This window comes from Poecilia reticulata, linkage group LG23 (assembly GCF_000633615.1).
Source record: "Poecilia reticulata strain Guanapo linkage group LG23, Guppy_female_1.0+MT, whole genome shotgun sequence".
In the NCBI taxonomy this organism is placed as follows: Eukaryota; Metazoa; Chordata; class Actinopteri; order Cyprinodontiformes; family Poeciliidae; genus Poecilia; species Poecilia reticulata.
Window position 1 is genome coordinate 15,904,598 of NC_024353.1, and position 22,924 is coordinate 15,927,521.

A 22,924-nucleotide genomic window follows, 5' to 3' on the forward strand; every position below is an offset into this window, starting at 1 on the left:
TCCCTGGACAGGTCCCCAAACCATGACACCATGTTTCAGCCGTTATAAGGTTTTTATTCATGCTGAATTTGTTTGCCGTTTTGTGCCCAACTGCTAGCATTTTAGACATATCTGTCCAAAGAACATGTTCAAACAATTAAGAAAATGGCATGCCTTTCTTTTAAAAAAGAAAACTACTGACCAGTTTGTAAAATAATATAGTAATTTAGGGAAAGCTAAGTATGCTAAATGTTTTCAGAGTTGGCAAAAAGCGCTGAATGCTAAAATTTTCATACGTGTCAAAAGTGCCCCGTTTTGGCTAGTAAATTCCTGTTTTTCACTCCCCTTTCCCGCTGGGCTCCCGTATTGTCATAACACCTGTAGCCCCCTACTTACATTACTTTTCAACCGACTGTGACAGTAGCACCATATTCTCAATCCAAAACTTGACAGGTATGCGCTAAATTATCTCAACTATTAGCAGAAGTGTTCCCACCTCTGTGTCCTTTTTTTTTGACTACTTTTGTCAAAAAAAGTAATGGCAGTAATTTAGGGGAAGCTAAGGGTGCTAAACTTTTCCAAAGTTAGCAAAAGTGCTAAATGCTAAATTAGCTCTCCTATTAGTGGAACCATAACAACTTCTCAGTTTTTAAAAAGCGATTCTAAAATTATTAGGACTTATTTTGACTGCTGCCTCTTTCTTTTTTCCTCACTGTGAAAAACAAAGTAGGCTTAGGCTAACTAGCAAAGATGCTACAATGGTAAGTTTGAGTGTCCTCTCCTCATGTAGACTATTGTCTGTCCAGTGAGATGGCTGATTTAGACTCTCTAAAACCATTACCTCCTTCTGCTGCAGTCTTCTGTTGGAGCTTGCTGCTCCAACAGTCAGGAGCAGCAAGCTAAATGTCTGAGGTGGAGATAAAAGCAGCGAGGAATTTACTCCTGAACAAACATTGCATTATTCTGTTGGTTATCTGCATTGATGTTCTTTAATTTAAAATGAACCAGAGCATGTTCGCCTGTTTACCATTAATACCTCTTAATCACTTAGTCATCTATAATTTATAATAATTTATCTCTGCTTCTGCACCTCTAATTCCTTCGAGCCCTTTCGACACACTCATTGCTCCCAGCTGCCTCAGGGGTGCTCTCGGTCCAGTCCCGAATCCCGATTCTTCCCACCATGCATTGCTGTGGACACGAGCTCCAAAAAAGAAAAAGAAAAAATACATCACCCTCTCCCATTAAACTTTCTTGTCATATTGACCGGCTGTCTGTCCAGCGGGTGCACTAAACAAGCGAATATGAAATTGATTTAGCTTTTTACGTAACGCTTCTCATTATGCTGGGAGCTAAATGAGCTGTGCGCGCGTGGGACACGGCTCCAGTCACCCCACCCAAGCTCCCCGTTTTCACTGGATTTATGGAGCAATCATTTGGCGAAGGAGGAAGTGAGGGAGTTGAGAGTCGCAGTACCTCAGGGGAAATGCTGTAGACACGCAGCCGTGTTTGAGACACAGCTCTTGTTAGTGCTCATTAGAGGAAAAAAAAAAGAACATTTGCCAGCTAAAGTGGCCCACAGTAATCTGGGAAGTGGTCAGGTTTGACAAGGACGCCATCATAACGCATTACACAACATTTTTTGGAAATCCTGAGCACTTCGTGTTTCCATTCCATTTACTTCAAGGTCAGATCCTTGCCAGAGTTACGCAGATGCAACTTAGATGATCCAATGACAGGAGAACTGTCCCGAAATACATTGATGAAGTGTTCTTTAACAAACACTGTAATTACCAACCAGGTGCTGGTGATGAAAAGTGTCCAGTGAATAATCACCACAGTAAAAGCAGATGGTGGAAAGACATCAGCAAAGACCTGAAAGACGGAATTCATAATGTCCATCAGCGTGGGGAAGGGCACATCTCAGTAAATTAATATATCCAAAAAGTTTATTTCAGATAGATGTTTATTTTTTAAAAAATAATTATTGCTTACAGTACTAATCATTTGGGGAGATGTGAATGCACGAAAAAGCGAACTCTGGTCCACCTACGAACCTCAGCTCAGCTCAGCTGAAGTGAACTCTGCTGCAGTTCGATTATGTGAGAGCTAAGCAAAACGGAGACCAGCCAAAAGCAGGAAGCGGACTGTAGCGCAAGGCCTTCTGGGTAAATACAAGTAAAACAAAAGCTGGTCTAGCACTCAGAGGGACAAATGAATGTTTGTGTGGCACATTTGCCAAAGACAAAAGAGAATTCCTACAACCACTCCAACCTCACTCTACTCCATGTTTGTTTACGTTTCTTGAAGGAAATTGCGCTCGGTGTCTTCTTCGGAGGTTTTCCTGTTGTTTCCTTCAGCGGTTCTCGGTGCAGCGCCACCACGGGCGAGGAGGGGAACCTTTTTCAAAGGGTTCGGGTCGTTTTGACAGTGCCGTGTGAAAGTCAACCAGCTGAAAATGTGACAAATGTCGCAATTTTGGTCTCAAATTAAACGAAGTCTACTGGACTATCAGATGTGAACACACCTCTATTCTCCTGCTGATTAGCAAACTGATGGAGAACATAATGCTCGTCGGGTAAAATGTTGTTCTGTAGAGCTTCATCGCTGCCTCCCAGCGGACTTGTGTGTGTTTGTCTGGGGCTGCCAGGAATACGTCCTCTGCTTAACCCCTGCTCTCTATTGACCTTCAGCCTGGATCTACCCATCCCAGCGTCTCTCCTCTCCTCCTCTTCCCTCTGCAGCTGGGTAATCATCTTTCATCAGGGGAGGGGGGAGATGAGAGCTGCTGACTCATGGTAAAGGATTAGGATGAGCAGGAGGAAGAGATGGGGGGGTGAGGGGGTTGAGAGAGAGAGAGAGGAGTTTTCCGCGGCTGCTGCTTCTGCTGCCGCCGAGGAAGAGCTGCAGTAGTTTGCAGCCGGAATACTCATGAGGAGTTGCAACACATTGCCCCCCGCCCCCCTCCGCACCTCCTCACTCCCTTCTTTTGCTGTTGTGTTTTCCTCCAGGATTCCACACACACACACACACACACAGATATAACGAGGCCAGAAGCCGGGTGTAGGGCGAGCTTTAGCCATGGCACGACCTCAGCTGACCTGAGCCCACTCGCCACCCCCCTTCATCAGCTTGCAGTTGTCGCAGAGCCTCTCTGCAAACTCCTGTCTTTGGTAACCCAGGTGAACGTGCAGCTGCTGCAGCTGGGGTCCCTGCTTAATCTCATGGGGGGGTGAACTGTAACGCAGATGCCTTTGGGGGATTGCAGAAGCTGTGATGGATGCATGACGGTTGTCAGCAAATTGGTGCATTGCGAATTTGCAGCTTCAGCTTGCAAGGCCACAAACACACACATGCACACACTCATGCTGTCAAACAGGATGCATGGACAGCTATCCAATCAGCTGCCTTCTTTTAATTTATTTTTTATTACTGTCATAACAACATGGAGTGCTGTAATAACGCCACAGTCGAATGCATTCGGAGGGTAAGTGGGGATGGTAAGAATCCCCGAAAGGCTTTGCTGGGGGGTCAGGGAGCTCATCAAGATGTCACACTGGCATCAATTAACTGCTTTTAGACAATTGCAGGTGGCGTTACAATTTCCATTAACACACAGAAGCTGCTTCATGTAGGAAACGTCAAGGAGATGCCTTCAAAATAAGATATCATCACCTTCCTAACTCAATGACCGAAGTTATCTTTTGGCCTAAAGTGATTTGCTTTTGTCTAACTCATCTTTAGGCAAAAAAGAGGTGGTGTTTTTTAATTAATTAGTTAATTAATTATTTCCAAAATCACTTTGGATCATTATTTTAGGAAGGTGACGATGTTTAGTATGACAAAAGTAGCTTTTTCTAGAAACAGGAAGTCTTATTTGAGTTTGATTTGGCTATTAATACTTTATTCAGCAAGTATTATTAAAAGATAGATAGATAGATAGATAGATAGATAGATAGATAGATAGATAGATAGATAGATAGATAGATAGATAGATAGATAGATAGATAGATAGATNAGATAGATAGATAGATAGATAGATAGATAGATAGATAGATAGATAGATAGATAGATAGATAGATAGATAGATAGATAGATAGATAGATAGATTTACATACAACATTTCAGAGCAGAACCTTCGTAATTGCATGTTTCTTTTACACCTGTAAATTTGACGCACAGGCGACATCCACAAACGACAGCGATGGACGACAAAGCTGCTTTTCCTGGCACATTTCTACTTATAAAATGGTCTGATGGGATGCTGGAAAAGACTATTTCTGTGTTCAAGGTGTGCTAAAAGAAGTTAGCCTGTTAGCAAAACTATTCCAGCCTAAAATAGCATCTCAGTGCTAAACATGTTGCAGCAGCTCAGGCATCCCTAATGCTAATGTTGCTAATGCTATTTTTCAAAGAAGCTTCATTAATGGACAGAGGTTCCTGAAAGACTTGAAAGATGAATGGGTATAGTGGCACTTTGTACCAATCTGATGGTTGAATAGCCTACATGACAGATTATAAACAATAAATATCCTTGTTGTTAAACTCATGTCTATTTCAGCAGCAAAAAAAAAAATAATCGTTTTTGAAGTGAAAACGTTGCTTACTTTGTCAATATTTTATAGTTCTATCTGTGGCTTGAAAAACAGCAACCTTTTATTTTGAAAGAGCTTTCGGAAGTGCTCATATCTCATTGTGAACTTGACAGCTTGTTTTCCGCGCGGTGACAGAGAGAGAGAGAGAGAGAGAGAAGCGCAGATAGATACGGTAACCTGCAGGAGGACTCACATGGTCCTGCTGCAGCGGACCATACACCACCGCATCTCTCGAAAACCTCTCCCACTCAACTTCTTCTTTTTTTAAAAAAAAAATTCTCCCACCGTACCATCTTTTAGCTTTGTTTGTCTTTTAGAGGAATTTCTTCTTTTTTTCTTTTCTTTTTTTTCTCTCGCATCCTTGCCGCGTGCAGCCGGGTCTCCGCCAGACTCGCGGCGGCCGGTGAAACAGCGTCATGGCTCGGGAGAACGGAGACACCGGCAGCGGCGAGACGTGGAAGAAACAGGTCGATGACATCAAGAAGATCTTTGATTTTAAAGAAGTCCTCGGAACGTGAGTAGACCGCCTTAAAAGCCTGTTTTATATTCCTGAGGCACCCTCACCCGGAGTCTGTTTGAATAAAAATGACTCTTTATACTTTATTCCTCGCTGTTAAAACACTGTAGCATTGATAGGGCGCTTGTTGGGTGTCCTGAGTGAAAATACATGCACTGCAGTCTTTAGTTGGAAGCATAATTTCAGGCTCTTAATGAATCTTCATAACATTTAAACAATGACATCACAGCATCATTGCTAGTAGGGCAGCTTGATGCTCCCAGGCTTGCGTGTTATTCATTACATGGAGTTAATCATTGTAACCATTCAGTTATCAGGCTGAGCCGTTTCACTAATTCCCCTCTGGCAAGAACACAGCTTTCCCACTGGTTGCAAATCACTCTATTTTAGTCTAAGCTGGCAGCCTGGTATAATGCACAAAGCTTCTACTACTTCTTTATTTGACAAAAAAAAAAGAAGAAAAAAAAAAGCACAACAACAAGAAACAAGGGGTCCACTGATAAATCAGTCCTTCATTTTGGGAAATTGGTGATCGGCCAAAGCTTGCATGTGAAGCCGACCTGATCCATCTGAAAATCAGCCATCGTCCTCTGTCGCTCTGCCAACAGTCACCCCATTGCTGCCAACTTTGCAAATTTGTCACTAACCTTCCCAACTTTTCAGACCAAAAAAAAAATCAACAGGTTGGGCTTTTTAAAGCTTTAAAGATCAGTGTTCTACCAGAAATCTGCAAGTGGTGTATCCCTAAAAAAACCCCATTAATTTTGTGAGGTAAAATGTTTTGTTACATTACAACTACAAATCTTATTGTAGTTTATTAACGTTTTATGTTAAAGTTGTGTAATGGAAAGCAGTTGTTACAGTTTTTAAGGTATATCTAAAGAAAATGAGTATTTTCATTCATCCCTCTTTACTCTGATACTCATAAATAGAATCCAGTGCCACTGGTAGTGTTTAGAAGTCAAATAATTAGTAGTTTCCTGTTTTTACATTTTTTTCTTAGTGTAAATTCAGTTTTCCTGTGAAGCTTTTGGAGTTTAAAAAAATATATTTTTAGACTCCAGTGTCCTTTATTGGACAACAAATAAACTGGATATAGGGAGAAGGGGAAGACATGCAGATGTTGGGCCGACGGTGAATTTGTGTCTCATCTCTAATCAGATGAGACACAAACTGTAGCTTTTTGGCCAACATTCAAAATGTTCTGTTTGACAAGAATCTGACATGATGATCACCCACCCGATCGGGAAGGGTTTCCCCTAGAAGACCAATCGTTGGGTTGCTGGGAACGTTTTGTTTGGCAATGCTAAGAATGTTTCGATTGGATGAAAAGACCTGTCTATGATTGGCTGGTCATGTCGCTTATATCTATAATTTTTGTCAAGTTGCACAGACAGAACGAAGCACGCCTGCCAGAACATCAAGTGAGCATGTGTGAGACGGAAATGCACACAACGTGTTATTGTTTGTTCACAAAGATGTATGCGCTCACATCAGTCTCACTGCGCGCTCAGGTTGGTGGCATGAATGTAGTGTCATACTCAGAAGATTGCTCTGTAAGGCTGAGTTACGCTGGCGCTGTTGGGGTTTTTAAAATTAGCTCAAGACCTGCAAAGAACCAGACACAAGACCAATGAGGTTTTTATGCCTTCCTTTGCAAAGGGAGAGATCCACAACCTCTAACCTGCTCGGGATCAAAGATTGGTGAGCTCTGCTCAACTCTGCTTGGAATTGGCTTTTATTATGATGACCTTCTTCAGTAGAACAATGCTGAGATAACAAAACAGATGGACCCCTTGAGTAGAAAATTACATTATAGATAAAGAAAGAACTTTAAAGAATAACTGGTCAGAGCCAGTTGGGTAACTGAACACATTTAGATAAAACACTCAAATAAAATGATAAAACAATGATTAGTTTTTACCCAACAGGCGCTTTTGGAGGTTTAAGTTCAAGCCGATCAGCTGTTTTAGCTATTATACTTGATGCGTACGTTGCAGCAGTATTTTCTGAAAATAAGCCCTCGTATAAATGCCAGTACAGGTGAACAATGACCAGCGTTCTTTTAGAGATACAAGAACACCCTCCATTTTGGTGCCAAATTACAAAAATTCAGAGGTGTACATCCAGGCACTTCGAAGTCAATTCTTCAACTATTAACCTAGCTTTAGCCTGGGTGACTACATCCTGGCGCCCCGTCAGACGTATGATGTGCTGGTGAAGACCTCGTGTTGTACTGACTTATGGTAGCCTTCAGCATCTTCCTTTCAGACCCTTCCCTCAGCATGACTTAATTTCCAGCCGACCCAGCTCTTTGAATGGGAGGACGTTAGCGAGTCCAGGTGGGTACAGAGAAACCACTATGGGAAGAGTCAAAAATAAAAAACACAGCACTCTTTTACTTGCATATGTACATGCTGTGTGTGTATTACCAGCTGTAAATAATCCGTCTTCTTGCCCAAGGAATGATGCTGGCGAGAGAAAGTTGTGTTTTTAAGCACCTGATTGAAGTAATAAACCTGGTTAGCGCAGCTAGTGTTACTAGGACAGGAGTCTCCCAGTGTCCAGCCAGAGTTTCTTTAATTTTGGAGATCGGTGCTGAGCTGAAACGCATCCACCTCCGCAAAGGTCTAAAAATCCTACTCTGTCTCCTTTTGTTCTGCTCTGAGAGGGAACTGACAGACCTGCCTGCACATATGTGGTTAACAACAGTCACCGACCTGCTGTCAACTTAGCAACTTTGAACTTTGTCCCTACATTTAGTGGCTTTTCGTGCAAAAAAAAAAAGTTGTGATTGAAATAAGATTGGAATTGGCAGGTCAGGCTTTTCGGCCAGAAAACTGCAATCGGTGCTTCCCTATTTTCCAGTGCATCTCTTCTCATAAACACACACAACAAAACCCCCGCTTTCACACCTTAAGGAAGCAAACAGCACACATCATCCTTGATGATGACTGTTAAACTGAGGTGAATTTACTCACCGTCTTAAATCTCCTGCTGTTTATTTGACCACACACACATCTTTGTTTGGTTTGCCCTCAAGCTTCATTGCAGTGGTGTTTCTGTTCCAGTGCTGCTCCATTATCCCAGCGCTTGTGTTGGTTCTGTTTATAAAGCGACTTGTGATGACTTTAAGTAAGCTTAGGCAGCAGCAGCGGCGGTGGTTGGAGGTGTGTGTGTGTATGACAGCAAGACTTTAGCAGACAGCAGGAATTACAGCCTGAGCTGCAGCGGTATCACTGTCAGGGTCGTAAGCCTTTTCCTGTGGGAGTTCGAGGCTTTAGGAGAGGAAGCTCCCAGGTAGGAGATGTAAAATTTCACTTTAAACCAATTCTCTGCATCCACTTCCAGTTTAGAGGAGTTACAGTATCTTGTTTGGAGATGGGTGTAGATTGGGATTAACGATGAATTCAGAATTTGGGAAGTTCAAGAAGCAGGGTTAATTGTTTTCCTTTTTGCTGCGGCACAGCTGAAACTTGGAGCAGATGTGACTCACGCAGACACCTGCTCACTCAGGAGGCAGAGCGGCAGTGATCCGAGTCGGTTCTGTTAGCCGGCGCCGATGATGGATGTTTGAAACTGATGCGTCAGCAGAAAGGGGGGAAAGCAGGATGTGTGTGTGTGTGTGGTGGAGGAGTGTGACTGACTCCCAAACAGACTCTTGCTTTTTGTCCTGGAACCAATCAGATAATTGTTGTTGCCTGAGGCGGGTCAGCTGGTTCCCTGATCGGCCAATGAACCGCAGGCCACTTCCTGCAGCAGACAAAGCGGTGGTGTGTTTTCTGCTTCGGTGGGTTTTGACCCCAGGAAGTGATGTCAGACACCTGACACTGTCATCCCTGCATTCTCTGGTCCTACTCTCTGCCTGCGCACCTGAACGCCTCACCTCTTCAGGTTTATCAACCTCAGGGGAGCTCAATTAGAGCCGCAGCTGTGTGCAGAGTGATGTGTTCGAGTCTCTCCCTGGTGTCTGATTACCCCCCTGGTGTGTGTGCCGTGTAGGCCCCTGTTCCTCACTGATCAATTATTCAGAAGGAACAGGAGTGTGTTCTTTGTTGCATGTGTGTGTGTAATCTGCAGGTGGGCTGCACATCTCAGCAGGAGAGGTCACTGTGAACTGAGAAAGTGCAAAGGAAATAGTTTATTCAAGAGTGTCTTGATATAGTTGGTGGGAAAGTAAAAATACACATAAACACAGTTTTTTAAGCATATTATCAATCCATTTGTTGCTAACAGCAGTGAATCTGATCACTGAGCACAAGGCGTCATGGTGGATGAGGGAGTTCAAATATAAACATGTCACACCAGAAGGAGACTAAAATTCAAACAGTTTGATCCACCCAGCATTTATAAGTAGTGTATGGAAGGCCAAACATACCAAAATGGAATTTAATCAAAAGTGGCAAAAAGAAACATTTATGCATTTAAATTAGAGGTGCAGAAGAAAAAAACTCTGTTCTATAAAAAAAAACGCAAATCCTAGTCCTGGGAATCCTGCATTGATTTGAAATGTCTTCTAGCTCCAGTGTTAATAATGTTTAACATTCAAAGTTTGTTGATCTTTGAGAATGGCATTATCATTATATCACTTGAAAACGGTCAGTATTATAATTTATTGCAATAACTTCAGGGACAATTTATTGTAAAACAAAATTTCTTATTGTGACGTAACCCGTACAACAACAGTGCCATCATTTCTTGACTTGAACTTGACCCAGAGTACCTTCTGTAGGAACTGCGTTCATCTTGTCTGCATTGAGCTAGCTAGCTAGACATTGCCGGCTAGCAAAGGGCATGCCAAAGCCCTACGTTAGCCTGGCTAGCTCAGCACTGGATTTTAGGTTGGATGTGACTGCGGAAGACCTTTCCAAGGGAGGAGAAGTGTGTGCGTGCGTGTGTGTGTGTGTGTGTGTGTGTGTGTGTGAGGATGCGTTACAGTGCCGTCCAGGGCACGCTGCCCTTAATTGATGCTCCACTTCCCCGGCGCCGGCACTGTTCTCCGTTCATCGTTTCTGGGACTCCGCAATCCACATCCCTCCCAAGTCATTTTGTCCTCTCTTTATCTCCTCTTTATGTCTACAACTCTGTCCTACATCCCTCCCCACCACACCACCATCCCGCGTCTAACTCTGCCTGGTCTCTCTCGACAGTGCAGGGTTGCGGTGCCAGCATGCGTGATGGACTTTTCAAAGTTCCTTTCACTCGAGGTATAAATGGGATCTTAAAAATAGAACAAAAGATGATTGTTAGCTTTGTAACAAAGCCAGCTTCATCAGTGGACTGCCAGCCTACGCCCTGAATGGTGCACAACAGCACATGTGCAGTTTTCATAAGAAAAGACAAGATGTACTTTATTGATCGCAGAATCGGAAAAAATCTCTGCACATTTACAAGCATTTTCATTCCTTGACAGTTTGATATTTATTGATATTTGTAATGTCTCCTGGGTTTTTTTTTATTACTAGTTTTGTTCTCGAGTCCATTTTATAAAACGAGTAAAAGGAAGCATCTGACGTTTGAGTGCAGTGGAAGAATGATTAATCTGTATTCAGCCATTTACCAAATGACTGCAGCAGTCATGGTCATTTAAGAATGGCTCAGTGCCACACAAAAAGGATGAAAACACAATATGTGTGTGCATCATGTTTGCTTCCCATCCTAAGCCTCACGGTGCCATTGTTTCTACACTGAGGCTGTAAAGTCTTTTTAAAGAAATCAGCAAAATGGTGAACCAGTTTGTGGCAAAACAACAAAGATGTTTACTCTGGGTGAACCTTTGGGGCAACAGGGGAGTCCTGGCTGGAAGGTTCCTCTAATTTTTTCACATTTTCCTTCCTAATGGGGATTTTATGTGACTGTCCAACACAAAGGCACACTGCACACTTCAGTGGGGGGAGGCATTGGAAAGGGGAATTGTGCAAACACCAAGGAAACTTTTATTTTTCAAGTTTTTTACTGCTTTTATAGATGTGGATTCAGTGAAGCAGAGGTGCCCTTGTTTGTTTCTGAGACCATAGAGGCTATGTTGCTTAAGCCAAAGACCCGGTGAAGATGCAGCTGAAGCTGGTGAGGTAGAGTCATTATCCACAGTGAAACCTGCTACTCAGCAAGGAGGAAAACTACTCCAAAAGAAACACAGCAACACCAGACTGCAGTTTGCAAAAGTCCACAGGAACCTTCACATTTAGTGACATGTCCATAATGACCATCGTTAACTGGTGCACTTTATAAAATAGATAGAATCATAAGAAAAAAACATTAAGTAGAAATATTGAAGCAACATCTAAAGATCTCAAAGCTTTGGCTCAGATTTGTCTTCCAAATGGACAATGACCTTAAACTTACAGCCAGAGTGGTTACAAAGTGGCTTCAGGAGAACAAAATCAATAATATATAGAATTTGTTGGCAGATCTGAAAAGGTTTGTGAGTGTCGGTTCCACCAGCGCTTTCAGGAAGAATGGACCAGAACTAATGTAAGAAACTTGAGGAAGGAAACCCAAAATCTTCGACTCAAGTCAAAGGCAGTGCTACCGAATACTGATGAGGTGTATGTAAAGTTTTGATTTTGAAAACATCTCTGACACTCTCTCATTGTTCTGACATCTAGCAAATAGAAATTATTTTACTAATTCTACCAAGAGAAGTTTGATCTGATTTACCTTCAAACAGAGCAAAAGAAGGTGCATTTATTGTTTGGTGTGTGTAACCTTCTGGTTTCAGCTGTGTGAGCGACACATGTGTTGCTCTCGAAGGTTTGAGTTTCTGCATTTATTGTGAAACTTTGTGTATGAGGAGAAGAGGGCAGGTGGGGTGGGGGAGACTTTCAGCCCAGACTAACACGTGGGTCCAGAGTATTAATGATCATAAACTTCAGTCCATTATCGGATCAAGGCTCTATTTTAAGCCTCTCTGTGATAACATCCAGCTTATAATGTCCCCGATCTGGGAGCCTGTTGTTTCTGCTGCTGCTGCTGCTGCTGCCACCGCCACCCGGTTAGACAGCTGTATAGATTTTTGAACACAGCTGCATGTTCCAATGGGAAAAGGTTAGAAATGTCATTCTTTTTCAATAAACAAAACATGAGTTGGACTGTGCATACTCGGACAGTCTCCGTCGGAGGGTTGTTTGTCCTGGTCGAAGGACTCGGTTTCAGCGCTCTTGCGCAATCCCAAAGGCCCTCGACAACAACATCTGCTCTCCGAGAGCGATACAAGGGGAATACAACCTGCTGGGACGCAAACGCTTGTTGTGATGAATGGAGCAGCTGGTGGGAGACAGCGGCGTTTTTAGTGATCAAGGACGACAGCGGAGCCGCTGGAGGTCAGCGAAGTGAGCCACGGAGCTAACTGCTGTCCTGCGGGCTATTGGCCTGGTTCACAACACCGTTAGGAGTCAGCGGAGGATGAGGCACAGGAATTCGTGTCAACATGAATCAGTACCAGCTCTCTGTTCAAGAGAGGAGGCGCACTGGGGTTAATAAAGTGTTGTAGTCGACCGTGTTGTGGTTTGGAACTGTACTTTATTTTGAGGTTATGAAAAGTTGGATTATGACTGATACCTGACTAGTATCAGTTGAACGTTGATTTAGAACATTAGGTGTATACCGTGCCATTGAAAAGTTTTCCGTCTAGAGAAGCACCAATCTGCTTTTTTCACTTTCAATACCAATATCTGAGGTTTAGTATCAGATATCGAAATGATCCGATACAGAGAATCAGTGGTGAATTGATTTAAAACGTTTCTTTTTTAAACACAGGCAGAAATTTACTGAATTACAGATTCATTTGATAACTCTCCACCAGTACAGCACACTTAAATACACCAGCACCTTCTGCAAAAACAACACAACTTTAATTTTTGTTCAGTCAGTGTAATTAGGAGTATAACAAAATAAATTATAAAAAAAACTGAAGCTTACAAAAACAATACGTTGACTACCTTTGTCGAACATGTAAAAAATAAACTGCAACATTCATCGTATCATCTACCAGGTTTTGCTATGTCAGAACTTATTCAGAAAATGTTCTTCCATCTGTTTAGCTGTTAACACTTTAGCGCTTTAGCTCTCGGAAAAGCCAAAAAGCACTTCAAGCTAGCATAAAAACTATTTTTTTGCGAAATCTAAGAAGTTATTTATTATTTTGCCGTTCCCATCAACCTTTTCTAATGAGATCGGAAACACAGTTAATGACTAAAACTTAAAGTACAAATTCATCTCTAGCCTTCATATTTCTCCTTCCAAGGTAGCATGCTACCAGTATGTGATTAGCACTGTGCAAAACAGGCTTCATTTTGCCACACATTTCAGAAAAATTAAAAGACATTTTCAGGAATATGTTGCTAGCAGGCAAACTGTAATTGTTCTGACATCATGTAATGCTAATGATGCTAACAAAGGAACCAGCTGAGTGATGTGAGGTCTACGTTTGATTTATTTCCATCTCCACTTAAGCGCTTTACATCTTTAGCATATCAGCTCTCAAAAAAGCCAAAAAGCATCTCAAGCTAGCAAGGAAACTTCCCATAAACATTTTCTAATGCAATAGGAAACATGGTTAATGAATAATCAATAAAACTTAAAGCACAACTTCATCTCTAGCCATAATAACAATCTTCATATTTCCCCTTCCAAAGTAGCATGCTAACAGCACGTGGTTAGTGTGTAAAACAGGCTTCATTTTGCTACGGAATATTGTGTCGTTTTTAAAATTCAGGGAGTATTTAATTTATTTTCTTTTCAAGGATTTTTTTTGTATTCAAAGAAGATTTTGCAGTGATGAAGAATGGATCCTCTCTGGAGCTAAGCACTGAAACAGTATCCCCCCCTCAGACTTTGATTGGGTTATAAACTGACTGATCAGGACTCTAGCCACTCTGGGAAATGCTTCCAGACTGACTGTATTATTTTGTTGTTCGATTTCATTTTCAATCTTCTCAAACACCGACATCCTCTCTCAAAGAAGAAGATTGATTTGGTAGGCCTGAGCAGTGGCTGATGTGTTCACATGAAAATGTACCAGATCTGCGTTTTTAAGTGTAGGAGAAGTTAGCAGTCGACCCTGATCGGCGATTCTGCACTCGCCTGAACGGAGGAGCAAATCAGAAAGCAGCTTTGCATATTTTCTCTTAAGGCTCTGCTGCTTGTGATGGAGGCAAAAGAAAATATAGCAAAATAATGGAGTGGAGGAGGGAAGAGGACAAAGAAGAAGAGATGATAGTATGGAAATGAAGAATTGTAATCGAACGGCAACGAGGGGTGGAAGCAGGAGCTCACATAAGCCTGAAGGGAAAGGGGGGGGGCTTCAGGGGCCCTTTGGCATTCGTGTTCCACTTCTGAAGGATAAATATGTTGGAAGTGGTTTCGTTCTGCTACTCGATCTCTCCTTCCACCATCTGCTGTTGTTGGAGCCAAGAAAAGCTTTTGTTCTGAAAAAAAAACAACATCTCTGTTTAGAGCTGCAAGGCATTCAAGAACCTAAGTGGTGTCTCATTATGTAAATTTCAGAACAGAGGCTAATAGAATCTCCACACGAATGATTTTGAATCTGTTGGTTCAGTAATGAACTAATTGTAAGCAGCAGCGATGGAGGCAGAGTTCAGGACCAGCCAGGGGGACGAGGAGCTCTGCTCAGACTCCAGAATGAGATATCCGTCAGACGGCCTCTGTTGGAGGTCGTCCATGTTTCCCTATCCGTGCTCCTTTTGGAAGGATTAATCCATGGCATGAATAAGGAGATCTGGGCTTTCTTTTCTAATCATTTCCTTTCGTGAGTCCACAGAACGGGTTGGAATGGATTAAAACTGAGCGTTCTCATTACGGCTGCACCGATCGCAGTTTTCTGGCCGATCGCCGATCTTTAAAAAGCCTGACCTGTCAGTTCCGATTTTGGTAAATGCCTATTTTTTTGGTGTGAAAAGTCTCTAAATAGAGCAACAAAGTTGCTAAGTTAATAATAATGACACCTCATTTGCATAGCACCTTTTTAAACAAATGTTACAAAGTGTTTTACTAATCTATTAAAGCATCATAATTGACACAAGAAACAAAAAAGTGTACCAAATCAATTAAAATACATAATACAACACAAAATGAGACAATAAAAATACAAAAGAAATTTTAATATCAAAAGCCTTATCATAACTAATGATTTAAAAGCTGTTTAATATTTGTAAGTAATATTTGGGATAAGTTGGCAACAATGGTTTAATGTTGACCTCACATGTGCAGATGTGACCTGCGTTTTGCATGTTGGGTTTGATCACCAATCTCCCAAAATTAAAAAAATCTGGGTCGATTTATTATCTGGGTCGGTTTATCGGTTTAACCCTAGATCTCATAGCTTTTAAAGGAAGTTTATATCAGTTGATTTTACAGTATGATAAGGTTTCACAAAGCTGAGCTTCGAATTGGTTGACTGGTTGCATGTAACCACAATCACATCATTATTTCCAGATGTGCTGATGGCTGAAAAATTGAAGCTGTTTTCAAAATATTAAGTGCTTCAATATCAACACAGTATTTTGCTCCTAAACCAGTTCTTCTCTGGTGTTTAGAATCCTTTAGCAAACAAGCTATTTGCCAAAACTAATGTCAAATGTTTCGGTTCAGTGCAAGGCAGTACAAATAGTTATATCACTACTGTTTTATCTAAGTACCACATCAAAACCTTAGAAGTGTTACAAAACCTCTGCTTCCCAGCAGAGTCACACATAGTCAACCAGAACACACTTTAAAAACTGTTGGGTTACAAATGGTTCAGTTAGAGTTATTTTGCTAACCCAGTCCTGGGTCAAATATAAACCAGCCAAGCCCTTTGAATTGACACAGGACAGTGAGGTTGTGGGTTCATAACTGTAGCATTTCTAATCAAGACCATCTCCAGCTGGCTCATGTCCACAGTGAACTAATAGTACCATAGGAAACATTGCCTGTGTGAGTTTTCTCACCAACACTCAGATGTCAAAACACAAGTTTAGAGTAAACAAAAATGGCCAACTGGGAAGAAGGAATGACAATAGTTTGTGGTCATATTTAAAGGACACAAAACAATACAAAGACGTCTTCAACATCCACTGGACTTTCTGTACTATGAACTTGTTTTGTATTCTGTATTCTGTATCTTGGGTTCCCTTCTGTGCTTCTGTCACCTCGCTTTCTGATTGACTACCCGTCTCATTTATCCCTGGAACACAACACCACGCCACACCATACACGTTGTGACATCGGGCCATGCAGTGGATCTATATTGACTTTATAGTTAATGTTTTGGTCAAATGACATTGGTAAAAATCAGAACCTTGAACTCTCAGCTATTGAGAAACGATTGCTACCTGAAGGTGCGGACTGTGTTCAATCTTGAAATGGATCTGATTTTACCCAACCACTAACGTTTAGTTTGGCCGTTACTTGTGTTATGCGCCAGCTTACCGGAAATTGTGTGCACTGTAAACAACCCTGTGGGGTTGTAGGGCCATGACATCTTTGCCAGAAATAAAATATCTTAAACATCTCTCTGGCTGTGATTTTAATTGCTCAATATTTGGAAGCAACATGAACTGATTGGCTTTGTTCACCTCCTCCGCTGCCATTGCACTGACGGGAGATGACAATCGAGCGGAATTGCATAGGAAGGCGATGGCCAAGCTAACATAGAGCTTAAGACAGTTCTTCGATCAAATTATGATTCCTTTCTATTATCCTGTCTGATTCTGCTGCCACTTTATAGGTGGCAATAGTGCACCTTTATGATCTTTGCTGAAGTATACACATAACTGAAACAAATATCAAGAGCTCCTAATAAGTCTATTGGTCAAGCAATTTTTTCTGTTGTGCTCACTATACAAAAATGTCACCACAACTTTTTTAGGGTCTTACCCTAAGACACCCTGGGTAGTAACACCATGTACTAAGTAATATTTGGCAGGCATGCGGCAGGGTCGCCGTGGTAACCCTTAGCTGTTGCCCATCAGATTGTGAACGATGGCCGCCGTTAATGGAAGCCGTGCTGCCGCAGCGCCGCGGCCGACCGGAATACACTCTGTCTTCTCGACAGGTAATTTAGGGCAGACCACCACTTAACACACAAACACAGGGAGAAGACCCACAAGAGAGCAAACACAAAGAGACATGTATACACAACTCCGACTGCAAGAAAAGCTGGAAGCTATGACACACACACATAATAGTGCTGTGAAGTGAAACACACACCTTTACGAGGGACACACACACACACACACTACTACACCATAGAGGCTTTTTCTGTATTATAGCAGACCTACTTTTACTCAGCCCCATTACTGTACTCAGATCAAGGTGATTCAGGCTTTTAAATGTATTTCTCCTTTGGCCTCTGGAGTTACTGTGCATCATAATTTTATTTTACTGCACAATGACAGTGAAGTATTTTATCTTATCTGATGTCTGTGTTGTTGTTTATGAGGCCTGTCGTGACCCACTTACACAACTTGTCAAGTCGCCCTTGAGTCGAACACATAGCGACATCGTGCAAGCGTACGTAGACACAAATACAACCAGTGGCGCAAAAAGTGGGTATGCACTACAATGGGGCGCCACGCTAGAAGGGGCGCCAAAATGATGACAGGAAAATTATTTCTGTTTGTTATATTCCATGTTTATTAGCAAGGTTATTATAGTTAACTAAAACTAATTAAATAATGAAAACTGAAATTGACAAAGCATTTTTGTGAACTGAAATAAATAAAAACAGTTATTAATGGGTAAAAATTATAACTGGAACTATATTGTGCACTTATGAAACCAACAAACATACTGAAATTAGAGATTATATCTTTCATTTTTGTGTTTATGAATCTATTTTTAGCCTTTCAAACTCAATGTGTCATTCAACAACGATTGAATAAATTTTTTGAAAATTTTATTTTCTATTGAGTATTCATGTAAGCATAATCACAATACAATACTTTAAAATAATTTGAGGTGAAGGACTCGAAAACGTCAAAGTCATATTTGATATGTACAGTATTTTTATAACACCTCAAGCTGACATAGTTACTTTAGTGTGCTGTAAAATGGCACTGTGTGACTGGAAAAACACATAATACTGCTCCTTTGTAAATTGAAATAATTATTTGGAAACTGGTTTTTGTATTTACTCAAGTTAACTTTATCAATTAAAATTTGTTTGATTTGTTTAACAAAATTTGATTGTTTCACGTCTCATGGATCTCTCGAAATTTATGAATTTAGTTTGCTTCACCATCCATTAAAAGCTTCAGCTATCTGTGTTTTTTTTCTGCAACTTTTCCCTTCTACAGTTTATTCTTTCACTCAACTTTCCATTAATACATTTGGCAGACAGTACTTTAACCTGTAGTCTTCAAAATGAACAGGAATAATCTCTGAAATTGACTAGTGTGTGTATAGTGGAGATTATGGGGTGTGTTACATTTAAATATCAAGAAAATTCAATGTGTAAACTGATCATGTTGAGCTCTTATGTTCTCAGTCAGCTGCTTTGGTTGGACTAAACACTCCTGTAGTTTATCTTGGGAGTTTCTAATTGACTAATGAAGTTCGTATGATTTTGGGGGAGGACAATCACATCATCCCCCCTACAGCATTAATAAAGCCTTGAGTCACTTCTAATAAGCCGAGCTGCTGCCGGGTACATTTCACCAAGTAGCCTTCTGCCACTGTTTACACTCCCTTCTCGTGTGTGTGCGTGTGTGTGTGTGCGTGTGCGTGTGTGTGTGTGTGTTTCATTTGTGCGTTTCCGACATTGGAGGGTGATTAGATGAGTTTGTGTCTGTTGGACTGAGCCCAGTTAAAGCTTCCTGAGTAACTGGGAGTCTGTACTTCTGTCTCGTTAACACCTGCTCCTCCATGTGTGACTTCGTCGGGGTGTGACCACGGCTTACCGCAAAATGTTTGTTTTCCTGCAAAACAGATGCAGCAAAGCTGCCGTGGGGGGGATTTAAAGCGTGACTACTTTAGGCAGAAGGAAACGCATGTACGGGCATGACGGTGTGGCTCGGTGGAAACGGTAACGCTTGCTTTAATCCTGGAACACAGCTCTGGATACATGGTTAATCTGTGAAATTTGTTTATGGGTTATTCTTTGCTGACAGGTCTGTGTTGTGCATATTTTATGTTTTTAACTGACTGAGAACAGTGGTAGATTTTTATTATAGGCCATATTGTTGGTTGCCCAGGGTGTTATTACAAAGGGGGTCAAATTATTTATTTATTCGAATGTGATTCTGCCTTAAGTATTAGTTTAACAAATAGTTGCTTCTCATCCTTATATAGTAAAACTCACAGAGTGATGTATTTCAAACTTTTATTTTTGTTCATTTTGACGGTTAGTGGTTTTTAATTAATAAAAACCCCAAATTCAGTTTCTGAGAAAATCTAAATGTTATCTCAAAACTATAAAAAAGTATTTATTTTCCATTAATGTGAGTCTAATATAAAGTATGTTGGCATGCTCTACAATGCATGCACTGCAGTTAAAGTATTTATTTTATTTTATTTCTTCTGAAACTAGCTATGAATGTTATTAAATCATAGGTATAAATAACCTTATCAAACATAGGCCATGTGGGCAGTTGCCCACATGGAGGTCAAACAATCGAGAAAAAAATAAGTCAATTACTTTTATCCGCCTGCAGTCGATGAGATGTTGGAACTTCCTGCTTGATGACAAAAACACAGATACTATTTTATTTCCTTGGGAAATGCACTACATTTTATCCAACCCCAAAATTTACAGAAGTTCCAATATTTTCATCAACTGGAGGGCTGCAGAAGAATTAGCTCATCCTTAGCACCATTGATTCAAGAACTTCCATTGTAGATAATTGTCTGATCTTGTCATGAGGGCTTGTAGTATCATCACAAGTGGTTATTGTCTCGATTTAATTTCTAATGGTTTTGCATTGCATGTTCATTTAAACAAAACTGGCTCTGTTAGTGACTAGGAACCCCGCGGTGTTGCTACCTGGAGGTCTGTGAGGATGTCAATCCTGTTTGTGTTTTACAGTAAAAGCTAAACTCAAACTATCCAGGTTACACACCTAAATGCTTCTTCTCAGGGCTGATAGCATAAAAGGACTATTTACTTTCATCTCGCCGTCAGCATCTTCACTCCAGCTATTAGAGCAGGCGACCTCCGCCGTGCCCTGTAATGTGTCAGGTCAAATCTCTTTATCTTCAGCCGTAGCTGCCTCTTTTTTACTCCTTTTCTGCTTTTCTCACCGCTCCCCTTTCCTCTCCTTTTGTTCCTCCATATGCATCTCTCTCAGCATGACCTGAGTGTGAGGGTCTGACGCTGCTCTGCTATCGCCAGCTTTTATCTTTTGCTGTGTATACGTTCCTGTGTCTAAGTACAGTTACCACATCAGCAGTGCCCACAGGAACCAATTTGTAAAAGTTAAGCAAATATTTTTGACTCTTGGATTCATTTAATTTTTTTTTTCTTTTTACTGATCATATTTTTGTCATTCGCCGTCATTGTCATGTGGACAGTTGTAAATGCTTCACCCCAACTCTTAACTATAGAATTGTAATGTACTGATGAGTTGCGTTATAAGTAATAAATGTGATTTCCACATTTATTTGTGGATATCACAGGTATGTGATGACCATGGTGATGGATGTCAACATATTGAAAGTCTCGTGAAATCCCTGCGGTGGTTTGCACTGTTGCCATGGAAAAAGCCGTACCTTGGTGGCTCAGTCAGCATGGCGGATCTGCGTCGTGTTGATCTGAGTAAACATAAAAAATCCGAGGCGACGCCTCACCCTGTGCATCTGTACCGTTCTCCTGGCCCTCGGTTGGCGTTAATTTCATCAGGATTCTTGTCAAGTCGGTGAATAAAACAAGTGAAATAGAAACAAGTCAGTGTAGCATAATCAGGACATTACGAAATGCAGGGTAAGGAATTTAAACAACATTCCCACTACCAACACTGGCAACATGTTCATGTCTGTGTGAGCTGTGGAAACTTGTCAGGTTTGGTTTCTGACATTTATTAGATGGTGAGTCAGATTTGGTAAAACTGTAAATTAAGAAAATTCTGTGTATGTAATGTGAGCTTCAGCTGTCTGATTTCTTTTATTTTTTTCTCGGCAGACCTATGAAAACAATGTTGCAGTAATCAATGTGACTAAAGATAAACGCTTGGATGAGTTTCTCTAGATCTTCCTTGAAAATTAATCCTTTAATACTGGAAATACTGGAATACTTCAGGTGATAGAAGGCCGACTTTGTAACTGTCTATATGATGCTGAAGGTTCAGGTCAGAGTTCATTTCTACTCCCGGATTTCAGTACCTGATCTCTAGTTTCTAGCTGTAGTAACGGAAAATGTGCTTTGACTCTAGATTGTTTAGAGTCCTCTTTAGGTCAAATGATAATAATAGTAATAATAATAGCTTCTATTCAGCTGAAGAAAGTTGTGGCTTATCCTCAGTTAGATTGGTTCTAATCATCTACTGAGCACTTGAATGGGTTCATAGTCATTTAGTGACATACAGGGATGTTGGACCTGTTGCCCAGGTGACCCTTTCTCTGATAAGCAGAAGGCAATGGTTGAATAGGAGAATGTAGGAGGTGAGAAAACCATCACAAGGCAATTTCTTTCTTTTAAGGGGCAGCATTTTGTCATAATGTTATTCCCTCATCATAAACATACCTGGAGTGTTGCCTTGATTCTTTCATTAATTTTTGAGAAATCCCTTAATCTCCTTTGGCAACCATTCAGCTGTGCAAAACGCCTGGGTGAACCTTGCTTCACCTTTGAGGAAAACTCTCCTCCTCCATGCTGTCGTTTCCTCCCCTGTGACTCCCCAACTCAGCTCCTTCAGACTAGTCAGCAGCAATTAGCAACACCTGGTTGAACTGAGCATCAACTGAGCTCATTATACGAGCTACTTCTCAATGCAACTCTGGTAAAAAGGTTTTTAAAGGGTTAATAGAGAAGTCAAGCTGTGATGACTTCATGAAGGCACAGTTTTGAAAGAGCAGGAGCTTCTTTAAGAGACAAAGGCCCAGCTTTATCTTTTAGCCTTTTTATACTTGATTGTGCTATAAAATGTCAGTATGTGCCTGGAAAAAACATTATACTGCCTCTTTAGGAAATGAAATAATAGGTAGGTCTGATATTAAAACGTAATTTATCTGAAACATCTTAATGTAGCAAAAACAGAAGAAATGTGTAGGAATGTATTACAGCAGTAAACCTGAACCAGGGAGAGCTTTACTTTGCCTACAGATTGGAGACAGCTTTTGTCCAGATAGACTTCTGTTTCTCTAAATCTCCGTTTTGGGTTTGTCTCAGGTTTTGGTTTTACTCTCCTCATATCCTGGCATGCAGCTCAGGTTTTTTTTTTCTTCCACCATTGTATTTGTTTGGTTTCCTTTCAGCTGGTAGGGACATCCTTCACTGGCTTGCATCTTGTTCAGCTTGCGCTCCAGCTGCCTGTTGGATGTAGCGGCACAGCAGTCAGGAATTTCGGAGGGAATTCTTGTTCGCCATCTGTTCTGAGGTTTGTCATTCTAATAGCAGAGAAGACTCATCAGACCTTGCATTTCAGCGCTCGCTCCCTCTTGTTTTCATCTTCTGCTATCTGAGCCCCAGTTAGAATACAGACTATAATTGGCGCTTAATTGCTGCCGTGGCAACAGTGGGGTTTTTTTCTTTTTGAGCCTGCGAGCTCCGCTACCAAACCAATATAGTGCGCGCACACTTTTCCGTTCCTCATTTCCATCGCGACTTGTGTTTTTGGTGCAGGGATAAAAGGTAGTAAACTTTTCCTACTAGTCACGCCGCTCTTTGTGCCTGTGACAT

General features: G+C 41.2%; 1 protein-coding gene across 2 annotated transcripts in view; it reads left to right on the plus strand.

The window, feature by feature from the left end:
• The first annotated feature begins 353 nt into the window (after positions 1-353).
• The window catches only part of camk1da (calcium/calmodulin-dependent protein kinase 1Da), a 60,240-nt gene continuing 37,669 nt past the window's right edge, over positions 354-22,924 (plus strand). The window contains exons 1-2 of one of the 2 annotated variants that reach the window (XM_008401451.2): positions 354-432; positions 4,949-5,088. In XM_008401451.2, the coding sequence (XP_008399673.1) occupies positions 4,991-5,088 (98 nt within the window). In that variant the 5' untranslated portion in view covers positions 354-432; positions 4,949-4,990. Of the gene's footprint in view, positions 433-4,948; positions 5,089-22,924 lie in introns of those variants that run through there. The other variant, XM_008401450.2, reaches the window with a different exon arrangement.